This window comes from Rhineura floridana, chromosome 18 (assembly GCF_030035675.1).
Source record: "Rhineura floridana isolate rRhiFlo1 chromosome 18, rRhiFlo1.hap2, whole genome shotgun sequence".
NCBI classification, from domain to species: domain Eukaryota; kingdom Metazoa; phylum Chordata; class Lepidosauria; order Squamata; family Rhineuridae; genus Rhineura; species Rhineura floridana.
This window is the reverse complement of record NC_084497.1, coordinates 12,148,329-12,175,384: the sequence shown is the minus strand read 5'-3', so window position 1 is coordinate 12,175,384 and position 27,056 is coordinate 12,148,329. Positions and strand designations below refer to the sequence as shown.

General features: G+C 49.7%; 1 protein-coding gene across 1 annotated transcript in view; it reads left to right on the top strand.

The window, feature by feature from the left end:
* Positions 1-27,056, top strand: part of LOC133372802 (coiled-coil domain-containing protein 50-like) — a 46,727-nt gene that overhangs the window by 18,949 nt on the left and 722 nt on the right. Inside the window, exons 4-7 of the mRNA XM_061601869.1 lie at positions 6,537-6,599; positions 16,265-16,394; positions 17,212-17,302; positions 26,194-26,287. Coding sequence (XP_061457853.1) covers positions 6,537-6,599; positions 16,265-16,394; positions 17,212-17,302; positions 26,194-26,287 — 378 coding nt within the window. The remainder of the gene's footprint in view (positions 1-6,536; positions 6,600-16,264; positions 16,395-17,211; positions 17,303-26,193; positions 26,288-27,056) is intronic.

The following is a 27,056-nucleotide window of genomic DNA, read 5'->3' as shown; positions in this document are numbered from 1 at the left end:
CCCATGTTGTGTTGTCTCACTACGTGCTCCTGAACATCTGCAGCTGCAGGAGTGTCGTCAGGAGCTTTGGCACAAAGTGCCATTAGCCTGCTGGTGGCGTTTGGCTCTGTTTCCCCTTAACTGGGTCAGGTGAAGGGAGGACAGGGCAATGCCCCACAGCAGTCCTGCTCCTGCTCTCGGGGCTCTTCCGGAGAGTGACCTTGGGTTGGCTGCATTTCGGCCCTTTCGGTGAATTGTGTTGTGGGGCTCCACAGGGTGCCGCCTTGCACCCAGTGCTGTTTAACATCTGTACTCATCTGCTGGGAGTGGCTCTTCTTATTAGGGGATTTGGAGCGTGGTGATGTTTCTTTGTTGCATCTGAGTCAGGCGGGGCTGTGCAGTTCCTGGGCCAGTGGCCGGATGAGGCACAATAGGCCGGATCTTGATAAGATGGAGGCATTGTGGGTGGGAGGGGCTTACCTGGTTTCCACCATGGAGGTCGCTGCCAGTCAGGAAGGGGTGAGATGGCAGGGGGGGGAGGGAGTTGACATGCTGAGGGCACAGCAGCAGGAGGGATGGGCTGGCTCTGCCACAGCGCCTGCACTTGCACTGCAACAGACTCCCCCACCCTGGTTATCGACAGTGACCTCCATGCTGGGGAGCCAAGAAAGGGGCACCTCTGCCCATCATGCACTACTGAAGGCTGTATGCATTGCTTTTTGTTGATTTGTTATATATAAACTGATCTGGACTTTTTAAACAAATTAATGGAGTGCAATATAAAAATATTTAAATATCTAAATATAATAAAATGGATGCCCGAGGGAGACTGTGTTTGGGAAGGCTGACCTAGAATGTCTGTCCAACTCTCTCTCTCTCTCTCGCTCACTCACTCACTCGCTTGCTTGCCTAATCCCGCTGTTTGGATGCAGGATAAAAGGCCTGCTCCTTCCAGGTAAAAGGCACACATGCAGCAATCAGGGCATTGTAAATTCTCTCCTAATAACAGTTCACACCTTTTAAGTCTGCCTGTGGGGTGTGTTATGGAGGGAAGTATCAATAGCTCATTTCCACCTTGTTCTCAAGGGCACTGAGAAATCCCCGCCATGATGCAGCAGCAACAGCAGCTGTCTTTCTGTGGTGGCTTCTCTTCCTTTGCCCTGCCAGTCCCCCTCCCCTGAGGAATTAGCGGTCCTTTCTCACTCCTTCCGTTTTGTCACCCTTGTGTCAATTGCCTTTTGTCATGTTACTCTCTTTGGCATACGCAGAGCATGGGCTAAACTCTTCTCGGAGGTGACTGTGCCCAGGTGAGACTGCAGACCTCAAGCTTCCCCTTGTCCAAGGTGTAGGGTAGATGGAGGGGTGCTGGTGGTGGCAGCAGCAGCGGCAGCAAATAAGCCTGGGGCTTTGGCGTGGCCCACCCTGCAGGGCACGGCCTTCTCCATGCAATCCGTATGTCAGTTTTAAGTGGATGACTGGCGCTTTATGCATAAAAGGTGGGAAATGGCAGTTGGGCCATTTCAGGAAAGCAGAAAAAGGGAAATGTAATGAATATAATTAATTAATTAATTAATTAATTAATTACATTTGTATACCGCCCCATAGCCAAAGCTCTCTGGGCGGTTTACAACAATTAAAACATTAAAAGCAAATATACAAATTTAAAAACACATTTTATGGATATCATTTGCACATTGAGAGGTGAAAGGTGCCTGGGACATCTGTCACTGACTCAGCAATGCTCATTTTTCTGTTTGTTTGCTTCCACTTTTCCATGTGGCAGCTTTGTGTGGGCACCTCTCTGCTGCTCACTTTTGGAGTTGAACAACCACTTCGGGTGCCTTCTAGAGGACTCTGGTGACTAATGCTTTCTGCACAAGTGCAAAATTATGTCTACAAAGGGTACAAACTGCCTTTAAAATAAAAAAGAGAATGTCAACCAGGATCTCGGAATTTTGAAAGAAGCCTGCTGGTCTCACCACCCACAATCGCGTCACTCACCCATTATTAGCAATACAAATTTTGGGGAATGTAAACCCCGATGCAGAATAGGCAGTGGCTGTAGTTAGACCCCATTTTGTCGGCAAGTGAACAAACCTTCAGGTTTTAGAGAACACAGCAAGTCAAATTTTTATTTATTTTAACAAAATATGATGGAAAGCTGATGGTGATTGCGAGCTTACCTTCTAAAGAAGTAGAAGTTAACTGAGGGTGTGAGTACATGAGTCTCTTCAGGCAGCGCAGATCTTGAAAAGAAAGCAAGGTTGCCCCAGGCAGTTGTTGACAAGGGAAGATTAACAGCCAAGACCAAGGACTGCTCCAAGCCCTTCTTCCTCAGTTTTGCTCAGGCTTACATGAAACCCTGGCTTGCAGCAGGTGTTTAGGGGGGGGGGGGCTTTCCAGCACTTCAAGTGTAAATAGCTGGCCTTGCACTGGGAAAGGCGTCACAGGGTGGAAACATGAACTGAGCATGCAAAAGCCTGCCACCCCCGCCCCCAGCAGGGAAGAGAAGCGGGTCCTTCTCTCTTGGCAGCTGAGCAGCACCCAGTCCCCTGTCTTCATCCTGCTTGTGGGGCTCAGCAGGTCCGAGGGCCATCCTGCTGCTTGGCTTGGCTTGGCTCCCCATGCCCTCCCGAGTGGTGCAGGATGGTCCAGCTGAGACGGGGGGGGGAGAGGGGCAAGGGGGGCCCACTTGGCGGTCCCTTTCGCGGCTGCTGTTTGCCCTCTTTTCCACAGGGAGGAGCATGCCCTGCAGCCAGCTGTGGACTCTCCAGCAGCAGGGAGCCAAATGCGCTTGTTACCACCTGGGAGGCTGTGGCAGTGCTTAGCCGCCCAGCTGGGCCACACAGGGGTCAGGCCTGGCCCGGCCAGGGGGCAGCAGGCGCATCCCATAGCTCCCCTCCCTGGGGCCCAGTTCCTGTTGACCTGCTTCACATTACAGAGTCTAAAGACGAAGGCAGTTCTGCCCCAGCTGAGACTAGATGGCCTCTCCCTTCCCCAAGCCAGGGATGCCCCCCCCCGGCTGCTCCTTTTCTCCTGCCTCTCCCTGAGCTGGGGGGGGGGCTGCTGCTGCACTAAGATCTCCCCCCCGGGACTGTATGATGACGAAGGCATCCAAAAGAGGCCCAAAGGGGGGCTTTTCTGTCAGTGGGATTTGGGTCTGTGCCCAAAATCATTGTGTGCCTTCTTTGCCTTGTAAGGCAATATGGGAAGGGTGGACAAGATGAAAGGGATGCAGTGGGGGAGGACAGCGATGGCGGGCTGGAAATCAGGGGGCAAGGCTGAGGGGGAGAGGAGGTCAGAGCTCTGGGGGAGGGTCCTCCTGGAAGCCCATGAGGGGGGAGAGAGAGAGACACAGAAGCTGCAAATGCCCTGTGCATTTAAAGCACATTATTCCCCCTCCTCAGAATCCTGGGAACTGTGGTTTACCCATCACAATTCCCAGCACCCTCTTCCCAGGGTTCTTGAGGGGAAGGAGTGTGTCTCAAAAGTCTGGTCTGTGCATGGCAGCCTCACTGGCGCTGTTTCGACTTCTGTGATGCTTCTGGACTCAAAGCTCTGTTTCTGGGAGGGAGTTGTGGCCCTTCAGGCCCCTCCGCCAGCCCTGCTCCAAAAGACCAGCAACTTCCTCTCCCCCCCCCCCGCTCCAGGCACTTCCATCTGGAAGCTTTTTGTGGGCCATGTAACGTCCTTCCCTGGTTCTCCCTGTCAGGTTCCCACCTGCTTGTGGCTACTGCCTTTCACTAGGCACCACCAGGGACACCACCAGTCAGGACCGTCCTTTATATGGTTTCTCACTCCGCTCTAGCACAGATCTCACTAGATCCCCCTGCTAGGCAGCACCACCAGTCACGTCCTATAACCAATACTCCCAGAGACTTTGCCTAAGTCTCTCTATAGCTTGTTACTTTGTGTCTGGGTGCCCTTGCTGTCCACAACCCCCTTGTATCTTTGTCTATAAAGCATACAACTCTGGGTTGCTCTGGATACTTGACTTGTTACAATATCTCCCTTTACCGCTGCCACCATTAGATACAGTTTCCCTTCAGCCTTGGTAATTACCTTGCCCTCCCTTCTGGTCTGTATATTCCCCCAGCCAAGGATCAGGCTTTTGGTAAACCAAATAAGTATTTATTTACTAACAACAGGAAATAACAAGATTAGGAATGTTTAAGCGTCTGGTTTCATATAGTGTCACTCTTTATGTTTCTGTTCATATATATACTCTTTAAATATCAGCCAAACACAATCCAAACTTCCCTCAGAACTCTGCCAACCAACCCTCACCAAACGACCTCACTCTAACCAACTCAACAACTTCTCCCCCCCCAACTCTCATCCTCACATTTATACCTTCAGCCAGCCAGCCACTCAGCCAATCACCATCCAGCATACTTCAGCTTCTGACCCATGTACTCCTCCTTCCTTTCTCTCTCAGTCATTTACCATACATCACCTAATAGACCCACACTTACCATATTTACAGATGCTAATTTACAGGAACATCACAGGCCCCTCTCTGCTGCTCACACATGTGGGGCTTTTTGCAACATCCACACAATGGCATCCTCATCAAAATGCCATCCCATTCTCCCCCCCCACCCCATTTCTTTGTACGAAGTGGCTGATAAATGGAATAATAATTACATGTGGAATATTGTTGGGAGCAGAGGAGCTGCCTTCTCCTGAGTCAGACCCATTGGTAGCGGGCCCCCAGGCTTTCAGGCAGGGGACATTCCCAGCCCTCCCCAGAGCCCAGCACCTTCTCCGTGCAGGGCAGATGCTCAGTCACTGAGCTACGATGGGCCTTGCCTTGTTTTGTGCGTAGGGGTCTGCCTTCCAACCCAAAAAAGGGTTTTCTTTTGATTTCAACTGGCTGAGTCCAAAATGGCTTGAGGGCCACCTTGAGAAAGGCCCTCCCGTCCGGCCGGGCACCCAATTCAGGCCGAAAGGCAGGGCTGTCACTCTCCCCTTTACGTTGCATAAACTGTGCCTAGACGGATCTTTCAGCACCTTGTTGAGCTGCACAGACTTGTCAGCCAAGCAGCTGTGGAATGGGGCTGTGTGTAAGAGGGGGGGAAGGTGCTGGGTGTGCAGGTGTGCCTTTTGGACACACCCAGTTTCTGGCAGAGCTCCCGCGAGGAGGTGCCTGTGGCTGTGGGCAGATTGGTGGCATTCTGGGCAAGGATGTGCTCTCTTCCTCCTCTTGTCTGGAAGGCAGAACAGGCTGCGATGGCGTGAGATGCTGAGCCTTTGGTTCAGGCCCGGCCTTCTCCTGCACTCAGCCGGTGGATATAGGTTGGTCACCCTTCCTGGCTCTCAGTCCCTCCACTGGCAATGTGGGACTGCCTGCAGGGGGGGGGGACCTTCCACACTAGGGGTCTGGTGAGGAATCTCCAGGCTTCCTTCACTTACTTTTTCATGCCACTGTCAACTCATTGCCTTCTGTTTCCCCAGAGGCCCTTCCCACTTTCCTCAAACCTCAGAAAGTGAAATACTTTTGAAAAACAATGAAAGGCTGGCTGTTTAGTGAGATTATTCCCTGGTTTCCAAGGCTGGTTTTGATGTCTGCAGTGAGATATATATCAGGCAAGTGAACCTATCGCCACTTCAGCACACACCCACTATTCGCTTTCCAGCCGGCACCATTTTATCACTCTGTTCTTTTTGTTCTTTTTTTAAATCAGCCTTCCCATTAGTGCAAAAAACTTTTTTGGCTATTCTTTCTTTAAAAAAAATTAAAGTATTTTTAAAATTGCCCTTGAATGAAAAAGTATTATAGTGCTAATTATAAAATTAATTAATTTAAAAAACACCCTACTTCTTTTGTCGTTTTAATCATTTCTGCCATTTAAAACTTGTTCAGCAATGATTTGTAACATTTTAAAACTTAAAACAAAAATATCAAATACTAGAGTCTTTGCACAATAGTACTTATATTTGTAAAAGTGCTTTAGCACAAATTCAAAAACCAATTTCTTTAAAAAGTTTGAAAAATACCTCTCTTAGGTGAATTGGCCCTTCCTGACCCGCACAGCAATGCCTCACCCTCCAGTGTGGATGGAACATCATCACACATCAAAAAGTGCAGCCCCCCCCCCCCGTGTGGAAAGTCAGTCACAGTTCTGCGGTAGTGATCAATGATCTGGTAGGCAAATTACAGGAACAGCTGGTCTGGAAAACAGATTGACTTCCAAGATGATTGTAATCCAGAGAGGCAAATAGCACAGAACATTAAAACAGTGCTTTGTAAACACTAAGTAGGATGATAAATTGCAGGCAGTGTGCACCAACCACAAGATTTTGGCTCTTTGCTGGAGTGGAGGAGCACATCTCTTTTGCTGAGTTTGTACGGTTCTGGTCCGTTTGGAACACTTTTGCTTGTTTTATAATTGTAATGGGTTTATTAACTCTGTTTTTTATTGCTGTAACCTACCCTGGGACTTTAATTGATGAAGGGCGGGTAAGAAATCTTTTGAATAAATACTGGCAGAATTGGGCCCTGCTGTTGTTTAATATTGTGTTTGTATTCCCTCCCCCACCCCACCCCGCTGCAGTTTGCCGAGAGTTTCCTGTCCTGGAAGATGGAGCTTTGGCCTACTGCTTACAAGAGCTAGAGAGTAAGGACTGGAATTTGGGGTTTGGGATGTGGCCAGGCTTGCCCTCTCTGGCCAGTAGTGCAGAGTTTCTCTTTCTTCCTGACCAGCCAAGCCTTCGCCAGTCATGCCACCATTTAGCACCAGGGTAATAACCACCACCACCCACCAGCCAATTAGCATGGCCTGCAAATGATACACAGAGCTCTATCCTGTGCACTCAAGGTATACTTTGGAAACAGACTTGGTTTTCCAAGTATGGGATGCCTCTTTGAGCCAGGGTTTTTTTTACAGTTATTTTTTAGTTAATTGAATGGAGCCTTGCACTCCAGTGAATCAGACTTATAGATTTTAATAAGGAACAGGGTGACAGGCGCAGATCTTTCCAGACAACGTGGCATTTTGAGGGACATTCTCAAGGTTGGCTTCCCTTGGCAGCCTTTGGAAGGGGATGGTTCCTTCTGCAGCCCCGATGGGTTGCCTTGTGCCATCCTGTTTTGGCTGCCACAACTGATGCTCATGAATCATTCCGTGACGTCAAGACCTTCCCCGCCACAGTGACGAACATGATTTGGGCACAGGCCCCCTCGCCCCCCTCCTCACGCGCACACCCAGTGCTGCTGCCACCACCCACACCCTGTCAGTGGGGCTGATTAATGGCACTTAAGATCAGGCCTGTCTGGGTCTGGGAGGGATGGCAGCTAGCCAGCTGGTCCGTGTTTGCGACATCCAGTGGTGAGATAGGATGGCAAGCCGAGGCAAGAGCTTTCTGCTTCCATCTTTCCTTCTCCAGCCCCCTGAGAAGGCAGCAAAGCTTGAGGGGCTACCCAAGCAACAGCCAAGAGGTGTGTGTGGGGGGGTTCCCCCTGAGGAGATCCCATCAGGTGAACAGTTGGCACAGTGCCAACCTCTTTGAGAGAGTGTGGGGGGTCCCTCCCTGTTTGGGGTGCCCCGTCAGAGTTGTATTCCTGGAAAGGAAGATTCCCTCCCCCCTTTCCCTTCTCTTCTGTGCCCCTGGAATGGTGCCCCCTCAAAAGTGTGAGTCCCGGTGGGAGGGCTGCAGTCCAGGCCGCCCTGGCAACAGTGGCCCCTCTAGTCAACTCCCCTTTCTTCTAGGCTGGGAGACCAAGGAAGGAAGGTCTTGAGGTGAGCCCCTTGGCCCGTGCGTGGGATGCTTGCTCTCAGGGCATCCCGTTTGTCCCCACTGTGGTCTGCCCCGCAGACAGGCAGGGGAGAGAAGCAAGGGGGGGGAGGAAGGAAGGAAGGGCCATGGCTCAGTCAGCCGTGGAGCGTTTGCAGCTGCAGAAAGTCCCAGTTCAATCCCCGGCAGCATCTCTTGTTGGTGCAGGGAAAGGAAGACCCCTGCAGAGCGGCTGCCAGTCAGTGTAGACAGTCCTGAGCTAGATGGCCAGTGGCCTGGCTCGGTGTAAAGCAGCTTCCCCTGTTCCTAGGGAGGGAGGCAGCAGGACACGGAGGCAGGGAAGTAGGAAAGCGGATGGAGGAGGAGGAGGAGGAGGAAGTGTGCAACATCCCGAAAGGGCTGCCAGAGCTCTGGGAGACTTCCTTGGCAGCTGGGATGGGCAGGAGAGGCCGGCTGGCTGGGTTGCCGCTGGATCTGGAGCCGCGACTGGTCCGAAGACTCAGAGCAGGTCCTGCTCTGCTCCTCAGGATGCAAAGTGGCAGGGAGGACCGGACCGCAGTGCCTGAGTGCCTCCGTTGCACACAGAAGGCCGCTGCAGGTCCGATCCCTAAGGGCACCGGCAGCTGCGGCTGGGAAGCACTCCTGGAGTGAAGCCCCGGAGGGCCATTGCTGCTAGCTGGTCGGTGGACCAATGGGCTGGGCCAGTGAACGCAGCGCCTTTGGGAAGGTGTGTTGGCTGACTGGGCTAGTCACAGGGTGCCTGGCCTCGGTGCCAGGGTCAGCGCTGCAGCCAGAGCTGTCGGGCAGGTCCAGCCAGCCAGTTGCTCCCAAGGGCGGCTGCTGAGAGGCAGGCATGGCAAAGGAGCCCTTGCAGAGCCGGGCATCAGGGCAGGAGGGGAGGCGACTGTGTGGCAGTGGAGGGGAGAGAGAACCTGGGGGCCCCTGGGCTCCCCCCCCCCGTTTCTCTCAGAGTGCTTGCTTCCTCCTCCTACCCGCATAGTCTGAATTGGGACTGAATCGTCCTTGGTCGCCCTGATAGATGACCTCTATCGGGAGAAGGAGAAGCGCAGGGGGAGTGTGACCCAGTTACTCTTACTTGATCTCTCGGTGCCTTTTGATTCCATTGACCATGGTATCCTTCTGGGCTGACTTGGTGAGATGGGTATCGGAGGCACTGTTTTAGAGTGGTTCCAATCCTATCTCCAGGATCGTTTTCAGAGAATAGGATTGGGCGATTGTATTTCGGCCTCCCGTCAGTTGTGCTGTGGGGTGCGACAGGATACCATCTTGTCCCCCATGCTGTTTAACATCAATATGAGGCCCTTGGGAGCAGTCATCAGGAGCTTTGGGGCGAGGTGTCAGCAGTATGCTGATGATACCCAGCTCTATTTCTCTGTAACATCTGAATTGGGAGAGGCCATGCAAGCCCTGGACCGCTGCCTGGACTCGGTGGTGGACTGGATAAGGGCCAATAAACTGACTCTGAATTCTAGCAAGACGGAGGCGCTGTGGGTTGGTGGTTCCCAAGTTCAAATAATTGGTCAGTTGCCTGCTTTGGATGGGGCCGTGCTCCCTCTGAAAGAGCAGGTCTGTAGTCAGGGGCTTTGTCACTAGAGCCCCAGGTGACCTCTGTGGCTAGGAGTGCCTTTTACCAACTTTGGCTGGTAAGACAGCCATGGCTGTTTCTGGACTGGGATAGCCTGACCACTGTTGTCCATGCACTGGTAACCTCCTGGCTGGATTACTGTAATGCATTCTATGTGGGACTGTGTGGCGTCCTTCCCCAGCACCACCTGTGAAGCTCTCACTTGTGGCTACCAGCAGACAGGAATGTCAGGTTTTCTTCTTACCCTTTACAGCTCTAGCACAGATCTCACTAGATCTCACTGCTAGGCAGCACCACCAGTCACTTTCTGTAACCCAAACTCCCAGAGACTTTGCCTAAGTCTCTCTATAGCTTGTTACTTTGTGACTGTGTGCCTATGCTGTTCCCAACCCCCTTGTATCTTTATATTTAAAGCATATAACTCTGGGTTGCTCTGAATACTTGACTTGTTACAATATCTCCCTTCACCGCTGCCACCATTAGATACAGTTTCTGTTCAGCCTTGGTAATTACCTTGCCCTCCCTTCTGGTCTGTATATTCCCCAGCCAAGGATCAGGCCTTTGGTAAACCAAATAAGTATTTATTTAATATTAGAAATAACAAGATTACTGAAGGAATGTTTCACAAGCGTATGGTTTCATCTATATTCTGTTAGGTACTTGACTTCTTACTAATTGCCTCAGAACTCTGACTCACTCTCAAACACCACCTCTCAATTCACCACTAAACACCACCTCAACCTCCCTCTCAACCTCCCTCTCAACCTCCCTCTATTTCACCACCCAGATTCAACTGTCATTCTTCCATTTATACTCCCAGCCATTCAAACGCTCAGCCAATCGTCCAGCATTCTACTGCTCATGTACTCCCCCCTCCTCTTTCACTCTACTTACCATATATCTTCTATATAAACAGCACTTACCATATTTACAATATTAACAAGAACATCACACCTAAAAATGCTCTCTCATGTTTCCTGATTTCCTCAATCACTCTTTCATTCTGATTCACTCGTTTGTGTAATGAGAAAGAAATAATCGGGCTTGACTCCTTTAAACTACTGGGATGCTTGGGTAAGGTACATGTTATGTCTGCACCATGAGGCTTTTTAACCCCATGATCTAGAGTCATTAGGATTTTTACTTCTGTAGACAAACTAGTGAAGAAATCCTTCAAGAACCCCAGGGTATCCTGATCAATATTGAGACGAAGTGGCACTAATGACACTCGTAAACAACACTCTTGTGATCTGCCCGACTCAGGACACACCTGCAATTCTTTGACTGTCAACATATTAGAATGTGCCTTTCTAAACATTTCTTTACTACAATAAAGGTATAGAAATTTATTCATCTGAGATGTATCCAAATGATCTCTGTTCTCAAGATCTTGAACCACAACCACTTGACAAGAAACTGGTTGCTTTAACAAGTTGACCTCACATTCTGATTCGCCAGATGGATATACTTCAGGCTTGAATCTCACCCTGCTTAATTGTATTTCCATCAAGAAATCTGGGTTCCTTCCTCTTTCCCCAAAGGATGTATTACACCCATGCCTCGTGGATGTATGAGAAGGAAAACTCTGAAGACTAATGTAGTTTTTAACCAAAGATGTAGGTGGTGCATTTCCAAAGTCCTTCCCCCCATAAAGGTACCAAATGGGTGAGGTTTCTTTCACAACATAGCACACCAATGGAATAGGAAATCTCAGTGGAGCTTTTATTTTTACCCCACTTTTTCCCACTTTATGACATTCCATACTTGATGAACAATATTGTTTTACGTCTTTAGAAATATTTGGCCAATAATAGTGTGCAGCCAATCTTTTCTTGGTCTTCTTTATTCCAAGATGCCCTGAACATGGGACATAATGGGCTACCTCTAGCAATCTGACTCTGTATTTGCTAGGTACCACCAATTGTTTCACTGGTTCACATTCATTCTCTCTCTCAGCAGGCATCCACAGTCAGCACACCATTTTCCCACACAGTTTGATCCCTCAAAGTCTCTGTAAAGGGGATTCTGTTTTGGAGGGCTTTTCCCTTTATTATATTCAAACTGCTATCATTTTTCAGCTCCTCCCTGAACCTTTGTGTCTCTGTGTCAGACCCCATTTGAAACAGTGTATCTCTCTCCGCAGGCCTGCTAGGGGTTGCTATGGCGACCTCAGGCTCGAAAACAGGTTCCACACTGTTTTCTTCAGCCTCTGTTAAAATGGCTTCTGTTGCTTTGCCAAGTTGTTGTCTGGTCACCACATATATTTTTCCTTGTGCCCCCATAACATCTCTTCCCAGTATCACTGGTTCTTGTTGTTGGGCATTAATACCTACTTTACATATTTCCTCCTTTCCTCTCCACTTTCATTTTATCAGGGCCATGGGTATGCTTTCTGGTTCACCCCTCACTCCTTGGATTGTCACCATTTCCTGAGGTAATATTTCCTCAGATTTTATCAAATCTGGCCTCAGTAACGTCTGAGCGGCACCAGTATCAAGCAAGGCCCAATAATTTGCCCCTTGCACACTCACTTCTTCCCTCAGACTCGAATCAAAGTCTTTTACATTTGTCCAGTTTATATGGCAGAACTAAACCTTCTTCATTTTTAACTCCCTTGGTTCTTTTTTCACTGCCCTTCCCTGAGAAGGATTACCAATGGGGTTGGCAACCTCACATTGAAAACGTAGGTGCCCCGTTCTACCACATTTATAACATAATTTCTCCTCCATTTTGGGGTACACAGATCCACTCTGGGGTGTCCTGTGCCCTTCAGACTTTATTTGAAGACTCACTCGCTGTGGTACCACATCCTTTCTGCCACCATTATATGGTCTGGGTTTAAACTCTCTCGATGTTTTGCTCACCCAGCCAGTTCTATTTGAGGCAAAGTGATCTGCCAACTCTGCTGCCTCTTGAACAGATTTAGGGGAACGGTCTTTGACAAGGTGCCTTATTTCTGGTGGCAACTGATAATATAATTGATCCAGTATCATGAGGCTTTTCACCTCTTCTACTGATTGAGCTTTGGCACTTCCCATCCACTTTCCAAATATATCCACCAATTTTGCTCCCAGTTCAATAAAAGACCGTCCTGCCTGGATCTGGCAGTTTTGAAATAACTTCCTGAAATGGTCAGGTCCCAGTCTGAATCTTTTGTACACTGCCTCTTTAAACTCGGCATATGTGACGGGCCTGTCTGAGGGGAAATATTGGTATACCTCTGCCAATTCCCCTTTGATTAAATTTGATAAATATTGCATATAATTATCCTCCGGTAGCCCCCACATCTGAGCTGCCTTTTTGAAGGTGTTGAGGTAAATTTGTGGATCTTGTCCAGGCTCATACACCGCAAAATCTTTTGGTGTAACCTTTATCTTGGTTTCATTTCTTTCTTTTCTTGTTTCATCCGACTGAAACTTCTCTCTTCCAAATTTTAACTTTTCCACTTGTATTTCAGCATCCACTCTCATTCTTTCAGTATCCATTCTCATTCTCTCAGTTTCCAACTCCCGCTGCTTTTCTTTCTCATCTTAAATCTTTCAGCCTCCATTCTCATTTTCACCATTGCAATCTCTCTATCCTTATTTTTTTCCTCATGTTCCCATCTTAACTTCTCTCTTAAATATTCTATATAATTGGGATTGCTTGAGTACCCTTCTGGGGTCTCTTCTCTGTCAGGTTGTTTGTGTTGGATTGATGTATGCATTATTAAAGCCACTCGCAATTCATCTACCCCTTTACCCTCGTGAGGTAAATTGAATGTTATGCACTTCTCCACCAGCTCCTCTCTTTTCATCTTTATATATTCAGCCATGTTTTAGGAGTTCACTCACACTTTGCCACACACTCTTTGCCAGTCACTCTCACAAGTAATCTTTGTTATTTCTTTTTGCCACACCACTTTTAGGGACTCTCTGTTGTTCGTATCCCACCGCTACAGCCACCACATGTGACGTCCTCCCCCGCACCACCTGTGAAGCTCTCACTTGTGGCTACCAGCAGACAGGAACGTCAGGTTTTCTTCTTACCCTTTACAGCTCTAGCACAGATCTCACTAGATCTCACTGCTAGGCAGCACCACCAGTCACTTTCTGTAACCCAGACTCCCAGAGACTTTGCCTAAGTCTCTCTATAGCTTGTTACTTTGTGACTGTGTACCTATGCTGTTCCCAACCCCCTTGTATCTCTATATTTAAAGCATACAACTCTGGGTTGCTCTGAATACTTGACTTGTTACAATATCTCCCTTCACCGCTGCCACCATTAGATACAGTTTCTGTTCAGCCTTGGTAATTACCTTGCCCTCCCTTCTGGTCTGTATATTCCCCAGCCAAGGATCAGGCCTTTGGTAAACCAAATAAGTATTTATTTAATATTAGAAATAACAAGATTACTGAAGGAATGTTTCACAAGCATATGGTTTCATCTGTATTCTGTTAGGTACTTGACTTCTTACTAATTGCCTCAGAACTCCGACTCACTCTCAAACACCACCTCTCAATTCACCACTGAACACCACCTCAACCTCCCTCTCAACCTCCCTCTATTTCACCACCCAGATTCAACTGTCATTCTTCCATTTATACTCCCAGCCATTCAAATGCTCAGCCAATCGTCCAGCATTCTACTGCTCATGTACTCCCCCCTCCTCTTTCACTCTACTTACCATATATCTTCTATATAAACAGCACTTACCATATTTACAATATTAACAAGAACATCACAGACTGCCCTTGAGGTTGGTCCAGAAGCTGCAGCTGGTGCCAAATGTGGCGGCGAGACTGCTCACTGGGGCAGGGTATTGCCAACATGTCACCCCGCTGCTGAAAGAACTGCAGTGGCTGCCCATTTGTTACTGGGCCAAGTTCAAGGTTCTGGTTTTGGTGTACAAAGCCTTATACAGCTTGGGACCAGGATACCTGAAAGACCGTCTTACCCTTTATATACCCAGCCGATCACTGCGCTCTGCAGGAGGTTCGTTCTGCACAATATAGAAAATGGACCTTTAGTGTGGCAGCACCTACCCTGTGGAATTCCCTCCCTTTGAATATTAGGCAGGCGCTGTGATGTTCCTGTATTAGTGTAAGTGTATTCGTGTAAGTGCTGTTTGAATAGAAGATACATGGTAAGTGGAATGAAAGAGGAGGGGGGAGTAAATGGGCAGTAGAATGCTGGGTGATTGGCTGAGTGTTGAGAATGGCTGACAGTATAAATGGAAGGATGACAGTTAAATCGGTGTGGACGGTGAGCATGAAGTGGGTTGTTTTGGTGGGTTTTTGAGAGGAGATTGGGTGGAGAGTGTGGAGTTCGGATTAATACTAAGACCAGTACCTCAGGAATAGATGTAACCATATGCTTAAGTGCCTTTATGAAGAAATCTTGTTATCTTTGTTATTTAATAAATATATTTGGTTTACCAAAGGCCTGATCCTTGGCTGGGGTTTCACAGACCAGAAGGGAGGGTAAGGTAATGACCAAGGCTGAAGGGAAACTGTGACAAATGGTGGCAGCGGTGAAGGGGAGAATATAACACAAGTATTCAGAGCAAACCAGAATTATCTGCATTGATACAAAGGGAGTGGGACAGCTTGAGCACTCAGTCACAGAGGTAACCTGATAGAGAGACTCAGGCAGAGTCTCTGGAAATACTGGTTATAGGACGTGACTGGTGGTGCTGCCTAGCAGGGGGATCTGTTGAGATCTGTGCTAGAGCGGGGAGAGAAACCATAAAAAAGGACAGTCCGGACTGGTGGAGTCCCTGGTGGTGCCTAGTGACAGGCAGTAACCACGAGCAGGTAGGAACCTGACAGGGAGAGCCAGGGAAGGGCGTCACAGGCGCCATCTCTGCTATCTTTCCGGCACCTACTGAAGACCTTGCTTAATGTTAAGTTAATTTTATATCGAGTTGTTAAACGCTTAAGCTATCTGTTTTAGGGATTTTATCTGATTTCTTTTTTACTGTATTGTATTTTATTCCTTGCTGTGAACCGCCCAGAGAGCCATAGGCTAGGGGCGGTATAGAAATGGAAATAAATAAATAAATAAATAAGCCTTTTAGGTTGAAACCTATCCCAGTCTGCGTCTGTGTTGGAATTGCTTTTTAATATGTTTTTAAACCTTCAAAGCTTTTAAAAAAATGTTTTTAAAGTTGTTTTGTTTAAATGTATTTTAAAGTCTGTTTTTATGATGTTTTATTTAGTGCTTTTGTTTGCCGCCCTGGGCTCCTGCTGGGAGGAAGGGTGGGATAAATCAAATAATAAACAACTAAATGGCCCTTGGCCGGCTGATGGGGAGCCGTGGGCATCTAAGGCTGTGTGTGACTCATGGAGGCGCAGAGCCTCCTTTCACTGGTTGAAGGCAGTTCTCCAGGGGATGCCGGGGGGGGGGCATTGAACCAACCTGGGGCTCTGCTGCTGCGCCGTGGGGGCCTTTCTCCCTGAGTGACACAGGGGAGGGGACACAGGAAGCAGCCTAGCACCCCCTCCCCGAGTCACACCCTTGCGCTGTCCCTCAGTGCTGCCTACACCAGCAGGTCCCAGACTTCTTCCCTCTCCCTATAGACCACTTGACAAATGATCTTCCTGTGAAGCGATGTGTTAGAGGCTGTGTGGTTTTAGCTGGTTTTTTAAATTGCATGTTCTAATTTGCATTCCATAGAATGCAATGTAAGAAATAACAGAAGAAATAAAAATACCAGCAAAAATCAACATGAATATGTAATGTGGACATGCCACGGCGCACCTGAATGCAGCTTGTGGACCAGCGGTGGTCCACCAGCCACAGTTTGGGAAGTGCTGGTCTCTGCTGGCTGGCGGCTGGTCTCCAGAGTGTCAGGCAGGCGTCTTTTGGAGATGCCAATTGAAGGCAAGGCAGAGGGAGAGGGGGGAAATGAAAGCCCCTTTTTTTTTTGGCGCCTGCAGTGAGGTTCCCATCTCTTCCCAGTTGAGCAGCATTATGCGTCCAACATCCAGAAGAACCAGCTGGTCCAGAGAGATATCCAAATTGCCAAGAAGCTTCAGGACAGAGAGGATGAAGTGAGCGCGCTCCGGCTCTCCGAGAAACAGAAGCAGATGTAGGTTTGCTTTTTATCCTAACTACCTTGGGGGCACTTGCTTTTGGTACTGCTCCGAGTGTGTGTGTGTGTGTGTGTGTGTGCGTGTGTGTGTGTGTAAGAGCGAGAGAGGGAGAGATGCACTTATGGAAATGCAGCCCAGAGGGGATACAGCAGGCCTGGATTGTGCTGTGCCTCCTCTCGTGTAGACTTGAGATGCGTGAGCAATCTGTGGTTTGCATGGATTGGCTTGTGGGGGCTGGGAAGAGGAGGAGGTAAAACTGGAGCGGCTTGGCTCATTTCCAAGCCAGTGTGAACTCCAACCCTCCCCCTGCCCTCTGAAGCTCTGCAAGTCAGTGTCACTTGGCCAAGGGATCAAGTTGTCATCTGGGGCTGAGTGGGGTAAACTGGGGGTTTTTCTCTGGCTCTGATATTAATCTGAGCTGTGGAAGAATCCAGGACTAATGCTTGCCTCTTTTTTAGGCAAGCATTATGAGCCCACAAAGCTTGTATGGCATGAGTGTTGCATGCATCTCTGGGGTAGGCCTGCCTCTTAGGGCAGTGCAAGGAGATAGAGTGAGCTGTGGCTCAAGTGTGTGGCTCATGGTGTGTGTGTGTGTGTGCATGCGTGCGTGCGCGCACGCCAAAGTCCTCTCTGCAGCTTCCCCAGGTGTCTTTGTAGCGTTTGTAGACTGCCGAAGGCAGACTAATGTCAGATGGGAGGCACCAAATCCAGGCATCTGAAGTGACTGTCTCATTTCTCCTGTGCGTTTTCCAGCAAGGCCAGAGGCTGCTGCTCTAATTGCTTCTTCCTTCCTTCTCACCCCCTCATGCGCAGTGAAGATCATGACTCCGAAATTGCCCGCACCATCCAGGAAGATATTCAGAGGACAGCTGAGCATGGTTGCCAGAGGAAAAAGACAGGCCAAGTATGTTGTGATCACCTGGAGCCAGGTAGGTGCCAGGTGCCCTCCGTTGGCCTCATCTCGTCAGGGTTAGGTTGTTGCAGGAGCCACCTGGCAGGGCTCTTCCTTTCAAAAGGCTGATCGTTTTTAAGTTGCTCAAACACACCCTGCAGCAATTTGACTGGGGATCCCCCGCCCCCGCTGCAGTCACTGCCAAGGCCGCCTCCGTGCTGCTGCTTGACGTGGAGAGGAGGGCGGGAGTGGCAAGCCACAGCAGAGATCTGAGTCGCCTCCAGACTGTCCTTATTTTGCAGGAGGGATTCAGTAGATGTGTGCAACTAAAGTGCTCTTTTGCAACAAGTCCACTTTTTTTATGAAGGAGTTTTTGCAGTAAGGAAAGTGATGGGGAAATGCACTAAACAGTGTGGCTTAATGACCTGATGGATGGGAAACTGTATAAATTCCTCACAAACGTATATTGGAACAAATTCTCAATAAATAGTGGGGATCGTATGACCTCCGTGCAAGTTTTGTGCAAGCAAATCAGGCCAAATGCTCAGTAATCGCCAGGCAGTCTGGAGAAGCCCTTGTGGACTGGGCACTTGTGGCTTAGTTGGGGTGCCCGCTCTGCCCCTCGCTCCCCCAGGGACAGTGGCACTTGCTTCAGTAGTTCCCGGACAGCAAGATGGGTGACTCCGTGTTGTCTCCTGCTTCAGCCGGCCATTCTGCAGCCGTCTCCTCCAAGCTCTCACGACATGGGAGCTGGGATTGTCTGTGCATGGAGCCACTCTTGCTGTGCAGGAACTGGATGTGCTGCATTTGCTCTCTTTCTGCTGGGAGGCCCAAGCAGCCCTCTAGAGTCCTCTTGCCCTGGCGCTGAGCATCCCGGCACTCACATGTCTGAACTGTACCCAGCCAAGCATGCTGGAGCATCTCCCTACGTTAACTGGAGCTCCCTGACGACACAGCCTGGCCTCCCCTGCTGTTCCCTCCTTGGAGTTGGCTTGAACTGACCCAAATCTTTTACGCTCTCGCAGTCTCTGGATCTGGCAGATGTCCTTGTGCTCTGCAGCATTAGACACACATGCAAGCATTGCATGAGACTGCAGCACTTCCAGTAAGCCCAGAGGGCTGCTGCCTCCCCACAAGGCTTGGTGGCTGTGCCCCATCTCCTAGTGGCAATGGGGGGAGAGGCGGGGGTGGAAGGGAATGGATTGGCACCCCTCCCTGGGGCCTCCCTGAGTGCATTTTGGGCTCCTCAAGCCCTGGAAAGGTGGCAGAGGGCACGGTGGCTAAGTGCTTTGGACTCCCAAAGGCCCATCTGAAGTGATGGCTCTGCGCCTTCCTTGACATTCTGCATATGCCTTAAACCAGTTTCTGAGGCCTCAGTTGAATGCTGGGGACTCCACAGTGGCCCTTGGAGACGCTCTGCTCCAGGCTGATCTAGTCAGTCCCATTTTCTGTGGGCCTCTCCTCATGGCAGGATGGAGAGGGGAATTGATCTGGAGGCAGGAGGAGCGGCTGCTGTCCTCCAGTTGATGTTTGTGTGGCCTGGGGCTGGCCTGGGCTGTGTGCCCGCTGGTCCTGGTGGAGTGTTCCAGAAACCCACTAAGTAGCTTTTGGCTTTGCTGTTCTGAGCCTTTGCAAAACCTTGCCTACTAGTGGCTGAGGGTAGCTGGGCTGCAAAACAGCCGTGCTCCGTTTCGAGGGCAATGTTTTAATATGTGGAGCAGACTGTTCAATACCAAATGAGGATAAGCCTGAAAGAGGCCTTTTGAACTGGGGTTTGGCTAGCAAGAGACCAAAGCTGGCAGGGCACCTAAGGTGACGACGGAGGTCCAGAAGAGCCAGCCCACGTGCCAGCCCGCCTTCTAACAACACAAGCCCCAAATCTGGGCAGAACTGTCTGAAAAGAGAGCTGCAGATTTTGAGAGCAAGGTAGGGGTGCCCAGCTGGCTCCGGCTAACTCCAGGCTCAGGTGACCTTGAGGAAGTGTGCCAAGGGGGTCTTGGATCCTCCCATTCTTCTTGCGTCAGTGGTGGACCTGCAAGGAGCCTCTGTGAGCCTCTGAACTACAGTGGGGCCACGCTCTGGGTCTCGCCTGAGACCTCCTACATGAGAAAAGAGCAGGAGGGGCACCCTCTGCAGTGCTTTGAAGCCAGAGTGGTCGCTCCATCCCTGTAAGGAACAGAGAGGAGCCTGTCTTCCCCAAAGGAGGCTCTTGTCACCAGACTTCCCTTCTCTTCTCTCCTGCCTTCAAATTGCTGGATGTAAAGAAAAGAGGCGGGGGGGACGACGACTCATATTTCTTGCAGGGAAGAAGAGGAGGGGGTGGGGGGGTTCAGAAGGCTCTTTGTTTTCTATAGTCCTGTTATCGCACAAGTCTCTTTCTTGTAAGATTCACGGCTGCACTTCACAACGGGGTTCTCTGACCAAAACGGATTATGGTACCCCTATGGTAAGTGGCATTCAGAGGGGGTTTATCATTGCTTTCCCAGCAGGCTAGGGCCTGCTCCGCTTGCCACAGCTGCACAAGCCAGCCCCTTCCTTGTCCACAACTGCCAGCTGGGGGGCAACCGGGCTCCTTGGGACTCTGCCGCTTGCCCACGGCTGCACAGATGGCAGGGCACATAACCCCTGAGCCACTCCCTGTGGGGTGATCTTTAGCTGGCCCTTGACGCCCAGGAGGCACGAGCGGGGATTTGAACTCACGGACTCTGGACTCCCAGCCAGACTCTCCTCCCCTCTGTGCTATACCAGCCAAAAGAACCCTGAAGGGGATTCATGGACCAGTCAGCCTGCAGAAAGCAGACCTGACATAGTGTCTGATTGGCCTGAATCTTGCTGGTGCTCCTGATCTGGCTCAGGTTGGGGAATATCTCCTGCGACTGTTAAGAGTGTTATTGGTGAGCAAAGGATAGATTTTTGGGAGGGGGGTCTTTCCTAGTATCTGCTGCCCCCTAGTGGCAAAAGGCCTCTTGGGTTCCCCTTGGCCTTCTTCCATGCTTTTTTTGGAGTGGGGAGATGCCTATGACTTTAAAAGGATCCTCAGACAGCCCCCCCATTCAAATAAAGTGACATACACAGCCCTGCATCCAGGAGCCTTGTGTTGGGGGGAGGACAGCTGAAAGTACACCAAGTGGGGTGGGGGTGGGCAGGGGGAGAGAACCAGAACACAAATGCAATAAACACGCACATGTCAATATAGTAAAAAAAAAATAGAAAAAAATTGACAATCGGTGTGGTACTCATTAGCACTCACTGGCCACCAGAACACAAGAAGGAAAGACAGGAAGGGACAGGACTCACGGGTGTGGTGGGGTGTGGTTCTTTCAGCCTCTTCCTTGTGTTTCAACAAATATAAGGGCACAGGAGTGCCCTGTGCTTGTTTGGGGTAGTGCGTGTGTGCGCATGTGCGTGTGCCCAACAGACCCTGCAACCTCCCCCTTCCATCAAATCATCACCATAGGCGGGCCTATGGGATTGGGGAGGATTAATTTTATAAGGTTATGTCTCGGGGGAGCTCTCAGGCTGCTGCTTCCTTGCCTTAAGAACATCCCACCCTTAACAGGTCCCTGAAGGCAATTCCCGCCCCTGCACAGACTGTCTGATGGGGGTTCAAGTGGAGAATCTGGCTAGATGTCAAGGAGCTGACAGGTCCTGCTGGGCACAGCATCATCTGAGAAACTCCAAAAGGGTTCCCGCTAGCAAAACGTCTCGGTGGCATTCCCCGCCCTGCAAGCGAAGGAGCTTTGCAGAGGGCTTCATTTCAATGTGTCTGGCTGGAGATCAGAGGCTGGAAGCCAAAGGAAAGAGAGCATCACCTTGATGTGGGCATTTTTTGTTTGGGGCCTTTGTGTCCTCCACGTTGCTCCAGGCGGTGCTGGTGGCAGTGGGGCATGTTCACAAGTTCTCCTGGGCTAGACTTGCGTAACTTGCAGAGTCCAGCAGGAAGAATCAGGGCTGTGTTATCCCAAGCAAAGGAGGGAGAAGCCCTCTGCCATTTCTGTCTGAAGCAAATCTTCCCAAATAGAATTTCCTCTTGTAAACTAATTTCCTTGTCAGGCAGACAGAATTAGAAAGGAAATGCACTCTCCGGTTCATGGTTTCAGCCTATCAGAATTCTTATGTACAAAATTACATTTTTATGGCTGGCTGAATGTTGGCTTGAAAACAACCTGAAACTTTTCTTTTTTTAAAAAAGGTTTAGCTAGACAAATGATTCCCAGGCACAGTGGCAGCATTGCACCCTCGGTTTTGAAATGGGCTCCAGATCGCATGGCAGAGACAGATGAGCCCTTGATGGCCCATCATTCTTGCAAGGATGTCCTTCGTCCCCATCTCCTGCCTTCACGGCTCTGCCATTTTTTCTCCTAAGCAGCGGACAAGGGAGCAAATAAAGAGGCTGTGCACCTCAGAATTGCCCCAGCAGGAATGTGGCTCAGCCCTCCCTGCCTCCTGAAAAGGCCGTAAGCAGGTGTGAGAAGCGGTCTGGTCCACGTTGAGTGGCAGCGGCTTGCCAGGGACTCAAGGAGCCTGGGATCTTTTGTATGCCATGCAGGCGCTCTGCCACGGACCCACAGTCCTTTTGTGGACCATGTGATGCTGCTGTAGTTGCAGCTAAGAAACCAAACTGCAAGTCTGGAATAGAAGCAACACATTTCCCTTCACAAGTGGGCAACCTGCAGGCCCCTTGTGGGCTTCCCTCTGTGCAGCCCCCCCCCATGCCTCTGTGCTGCTGCTCAGGCCTGTAGCCAGCCTAGAAGTTTGGGGAGGGACCAAAAATAGCAGAAAAAAATAGGGAGGCGGCCCCTCCAGTGGCTGACCCACTCAGGCTATAGATCTGCTGCTGCTGCTGCCGCCGTAGGAAGCAAGAGAGCCAGCCGGGGAGGGGGTCCCCAGGCACAGACAAAGCACCATGCCGAGAGTGTCACACGGGCACCTGGCGGCCTTCCTGCTGGCTCCTTGGTTTCTCATGGCGATGGCAGCAGCCCAGAGGTATGGGGCTGGGGGGGGGTCTGCTGCACAGAGGGAAGCCGGAAACTACTCCTCAGAGGTCAGCATGCCACCAGGGGTCAGCCAGGCTACTTAGGCTTGGTTCTGCTTTCACACACTTGAGTCGGTCTCAAACTGGGGGAGAGAAGATGTGCAACAGACACACACCCCAGAATGTGGGGGAAGCAGAGTCCCAGCAGGGAAACTGAGGCTTCCAACTCCTGAAAAGAGCATGGCCAAAAGGTATAGGAGCAGCACAGCAGGGAGGAAGGCCGGCCCAAGGTAGCAGCATAAACTGGTGCTTCCAGAGAGAGGCTGGCTGGCAGCAAAGTAAGAGAGCGAGAGAATGAGTGTGAGTATTTTTAAACAAGTATATAAATAAGTAATAAACTTATGGAATGTTGTCATATTTAAAATCCAAACTAAAATATTTAATATACAAAACCTGTGAAGCACATTGTTTACAAAATGAGAGAAATAAATCTAGTCACCAATCAATGCAGGGAGCAACAATCATAATTTCCAGGCATTGGGGTCTTTTTCCTTCAGTGGCACACTGTCTCCTGGCTTGCACACGGCGACTCACCATGTATTTCTTTAAACAAACTTACAATGGAAAAATCCTCCACTCCAAATCTGGGCAAAATGTTGAACTTAATTACAGTCTCCAACACTCAGCTGTAAATCTTTGAACATAAATGCCCACAAAATTTCAGTTTAATCAACTTGCTTTAATTGTCTCACCCATGAAAGTAAAGGGAGGGAGGCAGAGACTGTTTTTGTGTCTTTCAAAACCCTGCAGTTTCCAGCAACTGGTTTTCAGAAGCAGACTGCCTCTGACTGTGGAGGCAAAGCATAGCCATTGTGGCTAGTAGCTATTGATAGGCATGTCTTTCAAGGGGAACAGTTGCAGCACTGGGAGACTGGAGAAGACCTACCCTGGGAGTGAGCACCTGAACATTTGGGTGCCTGCTTGTTCACTTCTCTGGATTGCTGTCTCTCGCGACAGCTGATGTCCCTGGTAAGTGCTGCAAGGTCTGGGACCCCCTGCCTGACCCTGGCTCCAGAGAGAGGCTGCAGTCAATCTTGCAGCCTCTTGTGTCAGCGTAAAAGCCCGGTTGCCTTTGGGCAGTGGGTCTGCTGCCAAAGGGGTTGGCCCCTTGCGGAGTCCTGAGGGCGAGAATACTACCCCCTATTTTTTAAAAAAAAAACAATCTGGAGGAGATTGGTAGTGGGAAGGGCATATGGCGCATGTGTAGTTCCTGTGCAGGGTGAGAGCCTGTGCAGAGAACTGAACGATAGGAGACAGTCGCCAGAGTAGAGGCCTACTGGGATAACTGGTTCAGGTAGGTTGGTGGGTTCTTGTTGTGCCCATATCAGGTGTTTAGAAGGAGTCTTAGTAAGGAGAGACATGTGTGATGCCACTCCAGTTTCAGTGATCTTGGGTAGAGGGAGGTATAGCCATGGGGTGGTAATGAGCTACCACAGAAGATGAGGAGAACACTATCTACACCTTGTTCCTCACTCCCACTCCTCTTATGGATGGGTTGCTCATCTGCTGTGCCCACTGGCCCGCATGTGCTGTTGTTTAATGCCAGATGGTACACAATAAGACCACACTTGTCCATGATCTGACCATGCATGAAGGTGCCGATTTGGTGTGCATTACTGAGACCTGGGTGGGTGATCTGGGAGGAGTTGCTCTGACCTAGCTTTGCCTACCTAGATACTCGGTGCAACACCAGCACAGGCTGCAGGGGAGGGGAGGAGGAGTTGCTGTGGTCTACAGAACTTCAGCATGGGGGACAAGATGATACCCTGTGGCACCCCACAGCACAACTGCCGGGGGCTGAAAGACAATCACCCAATGCTATTCTCTGAAAACAACCCTGGAGATAGGATCGGAACCACTGTAAATCAGTGCCTCCAATACCCATCTCACCAAGTTGACCCACAATGATACCATAAACGGTATCAAAAACCGCTGAGAGATCAAGTAAGAATAATAGGGTCGCACTCCCCCTGTCCTTCTCCCGATAGAGGCCATCCATCAGGGCAACCAAGGCTGATTCTGTCCCATAACCAGGCCTGAATCCAGACTGGAATGGGTCAAGAAAAACACAATAGCTTCTACCTGCCTCGGTAGGCTTGCCTAAACAAAAATGTTTTTAGCAGTTGCCAAAAAGAGTACAATGAAGGTGTCTAATTAATGTCAATAGGCAGAGAGTTCCAAAGCGTAGGTGCTGCCACAGTAAAGGACTGATTTCTTACAAGAGCAGAACAAGTACTATGTGGCACCCATAACAGGGAAAGCACATCTTGAACTTGGCCTGGTAGCAAATCGGCAACCAGTGCAGATTTCAGAGCAGAGATATTATGTGCTGATAGGGTCTCACTCATGTCAGCAATCGTGCCGCAGCATTCTGCACTAACTCCAGCCCCGGGTCAGGTTGCGTTGCATGGGGATTTCTGTGACCTTGGCTAACTGGCTGCCAGGATTTTTTTCGTTTTGGTTTTTCATTAGGAATCCTGACTGGTTACAGGATGCTGAGTTTTCTGCCTTGCTCATAGGAATCTGTTGTGGTTGGTATGGTGTTGCATTTAGGAAATCATCACTGTCTTTTTTTTCCATTTCTATTTGCATTTCATTTACCTTTAACCTCACCCCTTTCATCCATAGAAGCAACAACAGTGGTTCCATGTGCTCAGCTCAACCCCCTTAAACCCACCGATGATGCACCTTGTTGGTTGCATGATGGTTCGGTTTCTTGCCCAATAGTGGTAAAAGAGAATTCCATATTTGGAAATGTGGCTGCTGTTGTTGTTCCCAACTGCTGCCTGTGAGGGTAGACCAAACCATGTGTGTTTTCCCTCTGGCAATTATTACTCACTGGAATTGGGTTGGCTGTCAATATGAGTTTATAGCAGCCCACAGGGGAGACAGAAAGGGTAGAGAATCTTTTTACTCTTACTCATTTCTCAGTCCTCTTTCTGAAGTGAAGGGTCAAACCTGTAAAGAAATTTGGATGTTAAAAGGTAGGGGCAGGGCATTCCAGGCAAGGGGTTGCCAATCCTACTTGGATATGGGTATCTTTGCAGAGGATCCCTAGTTAAGCTTTGCCAACAACACAATCCAAACCATATCTACTGAGAAGTAAGTCCTAGTCCTATTGAGTTCTTGGGGCTTAGTCCCTTAGTAAGTGTGTTTAGAACTGCAGCCTTTGGGGGCATCCATCTTTACTCCTGAGTGCTCCCATCTAACATCTCCACGACAGTAGGCTCCTTTCTTCCTACAGTGGCCTTCTGGTGACTGACGTGGGCTGAGGGCACTTAAACCCTTTTTGCAAGAAGCAAGTAGACTAGATTAAATGTCCCCTACCCAGGCTCCATCTTTTAGCTATCTTAATTTCCAATCAGAGAAATGTTTTTGTTTGAATTATATGCACCAAGCAACTGCAGTTGATGCTTAATGTATCATGACATCACTCGGGCCTGTCCCATGACATCACTCAGACATGCCCCTATGACATCACTAGGGCCTGCCCCCAAGATCTCAGGGTTTGGGATGCTTCTGACCTGGCAACCCTATTTATGTCATGTTCACAAAAAAGGAAGGGTGTGTGTTTTAAGCTTCCTGGTAGTTCCTTTGCAGCTGCATCTTTACCTGTCCCACACCTGACATTGCCCATGAGGTATGGGGCAGGTGGTTGAGGTTTGAGGGAAATGGCCACGTGGGCCCAGTTAGGGCTGCTGGTTCCTCTCCACTGTCATAGAAGTTCCTCTTTGTTCTCTGCCAGCTGGGTGGGAGGGAGAGGCGCAAGCAGCAGCAAAAACAGCAGGAAGAGGAGGAGGGAGGGGGTCTGGCTGTCTGTGGAAGCGCATCTCCATCGCCTCTCCGTGGACTTTTCTCTCCCGCACAGGAAAGAGCCAGGCAGCTTGGAGGAGGAGGAAGAGGAGGAGAGGAGAGCCGCCAGCAGGAGCCGCAACTGGGGCACTGGAGTGGAACAGGAGGAGGTACGTGGGGTTGCAGGGGGGGGGGAGATTGCTCCAGAGAGGAGGCTCCTCTGGGTCAGCCAGCCACCCAGTCTCACACAAGAGCAGCTTTTCCCTCCTGGTGCCTGCAGATGTTGTTGGACTGCAGGGCCCATCATCAGCTGGAGCGCAAGTGGCGCAAGTCTTGTTGTGAGGGCAGCCAAATACATTTGAGAGCATGTTATTGTTATTATATGTATTTAATTTATATCCCACCCTTCCTCCCAGAAGGAGCCCAGGGTGGCAACAAAAACACTATAAGCACTCTAAAACATGTTAAAACAAAACATCTAAAAAAAGCAATTCCAGCACAGATGCAGACGGGGATAAAAAGCTTGTTGAAAGAGGAAGGTCTTCAGTAGGTGCTGAAAAGATAAGAGAGATGGCACCTGTCTAATATTTAAGGGGAGGGAATTCCACAGGGTAGGTGCCGCCACACTCAATGCTCTCTTCCTATGTTATGCGGAACGGACCTCCTGATAAGATGGTATCTGCAGGAGGCCCTCACCTGCAAAGCGTAGTGATCTGCTGGGTATACAAGGGGTAAGACGGTCTTTCAGGTATCCTGGGCCAAAGCTGTATAGGACTTTGTACACCAAAACTAGAACCTTCAACTTGGCCCGGGAGCAAATGGGCAGCCAGTGCAATTCTTTCAGCAGCGGGATGACATGTTGGCGATACCCTGCCCCAGTGAGCAGTGTTGCTGCCACATTTTGTATTGTCTGTAGCATCCAGACTAACCTCAAGGACA